At 34.4% G+C, this 10,720-nt stretch overlaps 1 protein-coding gene across 1 annotated transcript; it reads left to right on the top strand.

Annotated features, from left to right (window-relative positions):
- The first annotated feature begins 8,393 nt into the window (after window positions 1-8,393).
- LOC107176117 (uncharacterized) lies at window positions 8,394-9,819 on the top strand. Its single transcript, XM_052441166.1, has 2 exons — window positions 8,394-9,632; window positions 9,718-9,819. Exons 1-2 carry the CDS (start codon window positions 8,394-8,396, stop codon window positions 9,817-9,819), a joined length of 1,341 nt encoding a protein of 446 aa, XP_052297126.1.
- Window positions 9,820-10,720: the final 901 nt, after the last annotated feature.

Raw genomic sequence — 10,720 nt, 5'->3', positions numbered from 1 at the left:
AATCTCCCCCTTTTTGATGATGACAAAGCATATTAAAAATTTAATCTAGTTATGAAAAGCTCCCCCTTAATCAATGCAAGTTAAAAAAAAATGATTTGAAAATTATTTAACAAAAAACTCCCCTTGCATACATGCATACTCCCCCTAGATACATGCATGTTTTCATAACACATATTAAATCATTCTTCCCCTTCATCATAAAAAAGAAAACTTAATTGGCAAAGAAAAAGAGTAGTAAATTTTTATAAATTTAAAAACATGTATTCTTCTCCCCCTTCATCATAAAAAAGAAAACTTAAAGGAAAAGAATAAAAATAGCAAATTTGTTACCCATGTTATCTAAGTGGGAATTTTAACACATTTTCCCCCTGACAACAAGCATCACCTCAAATACAAGATTAGTAACATCACATCCAAATTATTATAGATCATGATAAAAAGCAACTCCATACACAAATCATCACACTAAAATATCATGAACAATTATTCCATCAATTACCGAGTCAACAACTCATAACATGAAATTATCATATAAAACACCCATGTAATCAAATCATCATTATCTCAAAATCATCATCATAATTAAATACCAATTATCAAAACAATTACTCAAAAATCATATTATTCTCCTCCTTTTGATAACATCGAAATGATATATTATTTTGTCTCCCCCTTTGGACAATAAAAAAAAATTCAAAATGCATATTTTCCAAAATCATATTATATGCTCCCCCTAAATATATGACCAATTTAAAAATTTAACCGAAATGATTTTATCTAAAAACATATCATATTTGTCTCCCCCTACCAATCATCAAAAACTCAAATCAAGCACACTAATTCAAAATTATCCAAAAACATAAGTAAAGAACATAACATATAACTATATCAAATCCATATAATTCAAAATAGACATATAATCTAAAATCATAGCAAACATCCAAATAATCCAAAAAGAATAGTAAATGTTGGTGTGTTCAAATACAAACATAAAGGATTTGAAGTGAAAAAGGATGAAATTGATGGATTTTAAGATAAAAACACCAAAGAGTTGAAAAAGAAGTTTAAAGATTGTTTTGAGTGAATGAAGTGATAAGGAATGATTTTCTTGACTCAATTTGATGTGAAAATGGAAGAAAAAGATGGATTTTGGAGTGAAATCAAGAGAGGAGAAAACGGCTTCTAGTGAGAGAACAAGAAGCGGTTTGCCGAATGAGGAGAAGATGATGAACAGCAAAAATAAACCACGAATCCGGCTTGCCGGTTAATGGGCAGCAACTCACAATTTCATAAACGGCTTACCGGTTAGCTCGGGAAACAGAAAAATCCGAAAGTCCGGTTCTTGGGCAGAAACTTGAAAGCCAAAAACGGCTTGCCGGATTTGTTATCCGGTTTGCCGGAAATGAACCCGAGAACAATCAACATGAAAACGGTTTGCCGGATGCCTTTAACCGGAAATCCGGTTGTGTTGCAGCATCCATTCACGCGAATTCGGCTTGCCGGTTTGTGAGAACCGGTAGGCCGGTTGTGAGGCAGAGAGGGGCTTAGCAAATCCGGTTTTCTGGATTGAAAATCCGGTTGTCCGGAATTTGTCCCGAGAGAGATCAATAGGAAAGAATGTTTTTCCGGATGAATGGAAAGGGAATATTTGCTAGTTCTTGTACTGGTACTACACACACCATTTTATTTCCTGCCTTAAAAATTGATTAATTTTAAATCATTTTGAGATTTAAAACTTTTCAATAAGCCATTTAATGCATGAAACACAAAATCGTAAAATCATAAATTCACAAGCATATCATGCTATCTAATTTATGAAGCATAAAACCATATGATAACAACCATATCAAGTCATGTAGTAAAACATGAATTAAGATTCAACATTCATCATTCCAAGCTCATGTCTTATCTTTATAAAATGCTCTTCGCTAAGAGGTTTTGTAAAGATATCCGCAAGTTGATTTTCAGTGGAAACAAATTTAATCACAACATCTCCTTTTTGAACATGATCTCTAAGGAAATGATGTCTAATTTCTATATGTTTAGTCCTAGAATGTTGAATGGGATTCTTGGAAAGATTAATAGCACTAGTATTGTCACATAAAATAGGTATTTGATCAAGCTTAATACCATAGTCTCTAAGGGTTTGTTTCATCCAAAGAATTTGTGCACAACAACTACCTGCGGCAATATATTCTGCCTCGGTGGTTGAAAGCGCAACCGAGTTTTGTTTCTTACTAAACCAAGAGACAAGAGAATGGCCTAGGAAGTGACATGTTCCACTAGTACTTTTTTTATCAACCTTATACCCAACAAAATCAGCATCCGAATAACAAGTTAAATCAATATGAGTTCCTCTAGAATACCAAAGGGCAAGATTAATAGTGCCAATTAAATATCGAAAAATACGTTTGACAGCAAGCATGTGAGACTCTTTAGGACAAGATTGAAATCTAGCACACAAGCAAACACTAAACATAATATCAGGCCTACTAGCAGTCAAGTAGAGTAAGGATCCGATCATACCTCTATATGTCTTGATATCAACTTCCTTACATTTCTCATCTTTGTCCAGCTTGATGGTGGTACTCATAGGAGTGCTTTTCGCCGTTCCATTTTCATAGCCAAATCTTTTGAGTAGATCTTTCACGTACTTGGCTTGGTTTATGAAAATTCCTTCCTCGTTTTGTTTGACTTGAAGTCCAAGGAAATACTTCAACTCTCTCATCATACTCATCTCAAACTCTTGGCTCATACATGATGAAAAGTCTTTACACAACAACTCATTAGTAGAACCAAAAATAATATCATCAACATAAATTTGAACAATAAGTATGTCTTGGTTCTTATGCTTAACAAAAAGAGTTGTGTCCGCTTTTCCCATCAAAAAATCGTTATCCAACAAGAAATTTTTAAGCCTATCATACCAAACTCTAGGTGCTTGCTTTAAACCATACAAAGCCTTGGATAACTTATACACATGATTTGGAAATTTTTTCATTTTCAAAACCAGGAGGTTGTTTCACATAAACTTCCTCCATAATATATCCATTTAAGAAAGCACTCTTGACATCCATTTGATATAAAATAAAATCCTTATGACATGCATATGCTAACAACATCCTAATAGATTCTAATCTTGCTACAGGTGCAAAGGTTTCATCAAAATCAATTCCTTCTTCTTGGTTGTAACCTTGAGCCACTAATCTAGCTTTATTTTTTACAACCACACCAGATTCATCCATTTTGTTTCTAAATACCCATTTAGTACCTATAATGGATTGATGTTCCGGATTAGGAACTAATTCCCACACATTATTTCTCTCAAATTGATTCAACTCCTCTTGCATTGTCATAATCCAAGATTCATCATTTTCTACATCCGCAAAGGATTTTGGTTCAATTTGAGAAATAAATGCAGCATGCTCACATGTGTTTCTAAGAGATGATCTAGTGGTAACACCTCGTGAGGGATCTCCTAAAATTACATCCTTAGGATGAGAGGACACATACCTCCACTCCTAGGGGAGTGTTTGTGAAGTACCTTCATTTTGCGCTGCATTTGTTTCTTCATGATGTTCCTCTTGAATTCCATGTGGCGCGTCTTCGTGGTTGTCATTCAATGCTTCTTCTTGTTGTTCTTCTTCTGCATTATCATCAACAACAACTTTTTCCGTAGAGGAGGGGTTAGACTCATCAAATGTAACATGCATAGATTCTTCCACAACTAAAGTTCTTTTATTATAAACTCTATAAGCTTTGCTTGAATTTGAATAACCAAGAAAAATACCAACATCAGATTTTGGATCAAATTTACCAAGATTATCTTTTGTATTCAAAACAAAACATTTGCATCCAAAAACTTTGAAATAGCCAATGTTGGGTTTTCTATCTTTCTAAAGCTCATATGGAGTTTTATTGAGATTAGGTCTAATCAACACCCGATTTAAAACATAACAAGCGGTGTTGACGGTTTCGGCCCAAAAATACTTAGGCAAAGAACTTTCATTCAACATGGTTCTAGCCATTTCTTGAATAGACCTATTCTTTCTCTCTACTACTCTATTTTGTTGTGGAGTCCTAGGTGATGAAAATTGATGTTCAATGCCAAGGTCATTACAGAAATTTTCAAATGCATGATTTTCAAATTCTCCACCATGATCACTTCTAATACAAGTGATAGAGTAACCTTTTTCATTTTGAACCTTTTTACAGAAAATTTGAAATGCATCAATGGCATCATCCTTATTAGCTAAGAACAATACCCATGTGTATCTCGAATAATCATCCACAATTACAAATGCATAAAACTTGCCACTTAAACTAGTATATCTAGAAGGTCCAAATAAATTTATATGAAGCAATTAAAGTGGTTTTGAAGTGGAAACATGATTCTTGCTTTTGAAGGAAGTTTTGATTTGTTTTCCAAATTGGCATGCTTCACAAGTTTTATCTTTTTGAAAATTGATTTTTGGAAGACCTTTTACTAAATCATTTTTCACGATTTTTGAAATCAAATCCATGCTTGCATGACCTAATCTTCTATGCCACAACCAACCATCATCATGCAATGCGGAGAGACATTTTTCATTTGTTGATGCACAATCTATATTAATGGTATAGACATTGACATATCTATTTCCTACAAACAAGACTTTCCCATCACATGCATTCTCAATAACACAATTTGATTCATCAAAGATAACTCTATATCCTTTATCACATAATTGACTAATACTAAGCAGATTGTGTTTCAAGTTTTCAACCAAACACACATTTTCAATGAGAGTAGAGGATACATTACCGACATTTCCAATCCCAATGATTTTTCCTTTTGAATTATCCCCAAACGAAACATCTCCACCATTTTCGATCTTGGTAAACTTGAAAACCAAGAATAATTCCCTGTCATGTGTCTTGAACAACCACTGTCCAAGTACCACTTATTCTTCTTCTTCTTTGAGCCCTGTAAAAAAAATCTCAAGTTTTAGGTACCCAAACCTTTTTGGGTCCTTGAGAGTTAGCAATAGTTCCTTTCAGAACCCAAACACATTTCATACCATAATATGCATTTCTCTTCATTGCACATCTATTTTTCATATGGCCATCTTGATTGCAATAATGACATACAATTTTATTGTTAATAGATGTATTCTTCACAAAATAATTCTTGTAAAATTTTTGTTTCAAATTCGGTTTATAACCTATGCCACTTTTGTCAAATACACATTTTTGTGAGTTTAGCAAATTGTCCAACATCTTTTGCCCATTTGTGAATTTTAGCACAATTTCATTTAGTTCATTACTCTTCGTTCTAAGCATTTCATTCTCATTTTTCAAGTCATTCATGTGTGACTCTAAGTGCTCATGTGAAGTGCTAGAGTTCTCAAATAATGCAATACTATCATATAATGTTTTGTTTTCTAATTCTAGGCATGTGATCTTTGCACTAAATGATTCATTTTCATTCTTAAGCTCCATCATCTTCTTTTTAAGACATATATTCTTTTTACCAATCTTCATTAACTCATCATGCAAATCATTAAAAGCATCATGCAATTCATCATAAGTAGGAAGATCATTTACCTCATCAAGTTCATCACATGATTCTTCCCCAACAGCCATGAGAGCTAAGTTTGTCATTTCTTGTTGCTCATCATCGTCCCTTGTTTCCTCATCACTATCATCCCATGTGGCCACCATAGCCTTCTTCTTGAATTTGTTGAGAAGAGGACATTCCGGTCGTATGTGTCCGGGCTTCTTGCATTCATAACAAGTTATTGGCTCCTTCTTTTCCTTCTTATTCTTGTAGCCTCTGAACTTTCTCTGCTCATTGTTCTTTTTGTAAAATTTTCTAAATCTTCTAGCCAACATAGCCAGCTCCTCATCATCCATTTTGCTCTCCTCATCACTCTCACGTTTTGAAACCTTGAGAGCAATGTTTTTCTTCTTTTCCTCATGCCCTTTTTCAGCTGCCAAATCTTCTTCATATGAAATAAGAGAGCCAATTAAATCATCAATAGGTAATACATTTAAATCCTTGGCTTCCTCAATGGCAGTCCTTTTTTGTCTCCATTCCTTAGGTAGTGACCTAATGATTTTCTTGACTTTTTCGCTATTTGAAAAAGTCTTTCCTAGGGCTCCAAGAGTGTTCACTATGTCCGTGAATCTAGTATACATAGAGTACACATTTTCATTTTGCTCCATTTGGAATAATTCGTATTGTCGAGTGTACCTACTTATTTTAGATTCTTTCACTTGGTTCGTGCCTTCATAGACAACCTCAAGTTTGTGCCAAATCTCATTAGCACTTTCGCAACTAGACACTCTATGAAACTCTTTCTTATCTAAAGCACAAAACAAGGCATTCATGGCCTTGGAATTTAGAGAAGCTTTTCTCTTTTCGAATTCATTCCAATCCCGTGAAGGTTTTGGAATATCTTCTCCTACTTTATTTTTAGTCAAAGGCATGAATGGACCATCATTAACGATTTCCCAAATCTCATAATCTAAGGCTTGCAAGTAAATTCTCATCCTAGTTTTCCAATATGGGTAATCGTTACCATCAAAGTAAGGTGGTCTAGTGGTGGACTGCCCTTCCCTAAATGTGGAATCATTTTGAGTTGCCATTGATCTTTAACTCTAGATGGTTAAATCTAAATAAGAGCACATTGCTCTGATACCAAATGAAATATAAGTGAGCAACCCAAGAGGGGGGTGAATTGGAAATTTTAAAAATTATCCTAGCAAATCCACACAACAACCAATCTAATGCCTTAATAAAAATTGAAAGCAATAAGTTTAATAAAGGCACAATAATTAAAGAGTAAGGGAGAAGAGAAACAAACACACCGATTTTTACGTGGTTCGGTAATCCCCGCCTATGTCCACGCCTCCAAGCGATCCAAGCTCGAGGATTTCACTATCCAAGCCTTTCCAAGGCTTCAACGATTACAATTGACTTCGAGGTGTCAACAAACCTTTATAACAAAGAGATTATCTCCCAATCTCTTCACTCAAGTGTCTCACACACTCAAATTCTTACAAAAGAATTGAAGAAATGAAAGTTACAATGAAACTCACTCAATGAGTAGATATTCAAAGATGAAGAACAATGAATGATTCAATGATTTGTATTTTGCAAGTTGAAGGCTCAAGATATCACGTGTGCTTTTTGTTTTTGCTTGTTGGAGACCTTCAAAATGAGTTGGATTTGAGTTCTTATAGTTTGAGCTCGAAAACTAGCCGTTACTCACATTTTAGGCGTATCCAGTCTGCCGTTTACGCTATCCGGTAAGCTGCTTTCGATTTGGATACATTCTGCCCTGTATCCGGCTTGCCGTTTATCAGTATCCGGTAAGCCGATTGCTACAGTAACTGCTACAGTGAAATATTTCTCAAAATTTATAGTTTGACCCCAAAACTTTATAAAACTGTAGTACGGCCCAAAACGTTATAAAAGTTTGCAAATAGGTCCAATTTCAGAATTTTAGAATAATGCTTTGTCAATCCCATAACTTTTTGAAATTATGATTTCACCCAAACTTTGTGAAATTATAGAATGGCCCAAAAATATTTAAATAGTTTCAAATAGGTCCAAATCCGAACTTTAAAAACACTATCAAAGATTTTAAAAATACTTTCATTTTAGTCCAAAATACTTTAATTCCATAACATCATTTTCTTAAAAAAGCACAATGCATAAATCTTTGCTTAATAAATACATGTGGTTTGTTATCATCAAAATCAATATTTATAGCCATATAGGCTAACACTCTTATCTACTTTTTATTTGTAGATAACTCACAAAGATATTGTGATTTATATACATGGCTTAGGTAAAATCAGAATTGAAATTAGAAAATTTTGGCTCTTTAATGGCAGTAAAACAAGGCAAAATTTGTTTGATCTATATATAACATTTGCTGCATATGGTCGTGGACTTACAATGGCTAAGCCTTAGAGTTTACAGCTTATAGGAGAATTGGTTTTTGGTTTAATATTAGTGGAAGGAATAATAAGAGCCAACCTATTTGACACCGGACACTTGATTAATGTAAGAAATTCTACTCAAAACTGAATAGTCTGTACTTAACTGATCATAACTTATTGTAGATAGCTCCAAATTTAGATTAGTAAAATTCATTGGAAATCTAACAGAAATATCTTTCCAATGATGTATGGCTCGAATATTAATTCGATCTCATGAAATACCGTTTAATTCCCAAAGGTGCCCCTTCTGCACATAAATTATGCTCACTTGATTAATGTAAGAAATTCTACTCAAAACTGAACAGTCTACACTTAACTGATCATAACTTACTGTAGATAGCTCCAAATTTAGATTAGTAAAATTCATTGGAAAGCTAACCGAAATATCTTTCCACTGATGTATGGCTCGAAATTGGCTTAGTGGTGCTGCAAATCCAATTTTTAAGAGGTTCTTCATGTTCATTGATGGTAGTAGACGAGGTTTTTTCGAGAGATGTAGACAGTTTGTGGGAGTCGATGGCTGTCACCTCAAAGGTCCTTACAAAGGAGTATTATTAACTGATGTCAACATTGATGCTAATTTTGGGATATACCCCCTTGCAATATGCATTATCGAAAATGAAAATACTAACTCTTGGGTGTATTTTATGGAAAAATTATATGAGCAAATCGGGTGTAATCAAGGAGAAGGGTTGTGTTTTATGAGTGACAGGCAGAAAGGGATTCTTGATGCACTTGAACAAGTTTTCCCACTTGCATTAAAGAGGTACTGCTGCAGGCATATCTATGCCAACTTCAAAATGAAGTTTCCTGGTTTATTATTGAAGAAGACATTCTGGAGGGCTTGTAGCAGCCCAAATTGTACTGAGTTCAATGAGCAAATGGAGAAGTTGAAAGCAATTAGTAGTTCCGGCCATAAATGGCTAATGGAGATACCTATCCAGCATTGGGTCAAGCATGCATTCCCACCCTTCACAAAATGCGCACATGTGACTAATAACATGACCGAATCTTTCAATAATTGGATTAATGGCTACAGAGTGATGCCTGTTGTGAGGATGTTAGAAGAAATAAAGAGGAGGATTATGAGGTTGATTCATACAAGGCATGAAGCTGTTAAAAGATGGAATGAGGAGCTGCCACCATTGGTGAGGAGAAAAATTGTTGAGGCAAGGATGGAGGCAAGAGGGTTGTCTGTTATTTTTGGGCATAAAAACACATTTGAAGTATTGGAAAATGCATCTAAAGCATTTGTTATTGACATTGGTAATAAGAAGTGCGATTGTGGGGAGTGGCAAATCTCGGGGCTACCTTGTAAACACGCGATATGTTCTATTGATGCGAAAAGGTTGAAAGTTGAGGATTATGTGCACAATTACTTGAAGAAAATTGCTTTTTTAGGCACTTACCAGTACCAATTCAAGCATGTGCCAGATGAGACTAAATGGCCATTGGTGCTGACTGACAATCTACAGCCACCACTTGTAACCAAATCTACTGGGAGGCCACAGAACAAGAGAAAGAGGGAGGCTGATGAACCTACTGCATTCAAGAGAAATTGCAGTCTAAGGTGCTCCAAATGCAACCACTGGGGACACAATAAAAGGACCTGCCGAAGTGTAAAGCAATCAAGCAAAAAGGTTAGTCAAATTTAAGTTATTTTCCTAATGATTTCTTATATAATTGCAGTATAAATGTCTAATTTTCTGTCATTGTCTGATTCAGAGGAAGAATGGAGAAGGAAGCCTAAGGCCCCAACAAACTGCGACTGAAGTGGCTACATCACAGTCCATTATCTTTGACAATGGTGAACTTGGTTTCCCTTAAATTTTGGTTTCATCTTTTACTTTGATTACTTAACTACTTTTATAACTAATATTAACTCTTTATGTTTGTTCTTTTAATCATTTAGGACAACTCACTCAAGAATGAAACTGAAACAGTTAGAGCATCCAGCATATAGCAGATTAATTAATGGTGTAATGATAAAGGAAGGCAGACTTACCTAATCCCGCTAACTAATTCTTTTAAGGGATTAGATGATACAACACCTTTTGGAAAGGCAAGGCTTTTGAGATGGTGTATCATCTTTTGCTCAAGCTAACTATAGGTTTGAGACTTTTGTTTTTTATTTTTTCTAGATTATTAATCCATTGTCTTTATGTAATCATGCCAAATACAAGTAGCTTGGTGGTGCTTGCTGGGTTATCAATTGTAAAAATGGAAAAAATGAATGTATTTCTTGCCTGTTGTGTGAAGGTTGTATAGAGTGGCCATAGCTGATACTGCTTCTATTGTACTAGTGCTGGATGGTTTCATTTGAAAAAAAAAATTTATTAAATCTAGCTTTTGCATGTGTGTTATATGTGCTGATGATGAGAAATACTGTGTGTTATCTGTGATGATGATAAGAAATGTTGTGAAGAATGACAACATTTAGAGTATAAGGGAAGAAGAATGACATGTTGAGAAGCATAAATTGTTTCTGTGTGTTGTGCATAAAGCTTTAAATTGCTTTACAATCTTATAAATAGCAGGAGACTTGCAATATGATTGTTGGTTTGTAACAGTCATAATGCAACACCTTTTTTATTTTTTTTTCAAGTTTTTAATTTTATCTTTCTTGTAGGAACTTTAACGAAATATCAATAATTTAAAGAGGGTAAAATAGTCATAATCCTTACTTATGATATTGTAAATCTTTGGAATTGACATGGATAAAATTGTC

This window comes from Citrus sinensis, chromosome 5, assembly GCF_022201045.2.
Source record: "Citrus sinensis cultivar Valencia sweet orange chromosome 5, DVS_A1.0, whole genome shotgun sequence".
NCBI classification, from domain to species: domain Eukaryota; kingdom Viridiplantae; phylum Streptophyta; class Magnoliopsida; order Sapindales; family Rutaceae; genus Citrus; species Citrus sinensis.
This window is presented reverse-complemented; position numbering and strand designations above follow the sequence as displayed.

Excerpts from the sequence above, each read along its gene's own strand:
- LOC107176117 (XM_052441166.1), top strand. The coding sequence starts at position 8,394 with ATGGCTCGAAATTGGCTTAGTGGTGCTGCAAATCCAATTTTTAAGAGG. Across the intron at positions 9,633-9,717 it reads TAAAGCAATCAAGCAAAAAG|AGGAAGAATGGAGAAGGAAG; the intron begins GTTAGTCAAATT and ends TGTCTGATTCAG.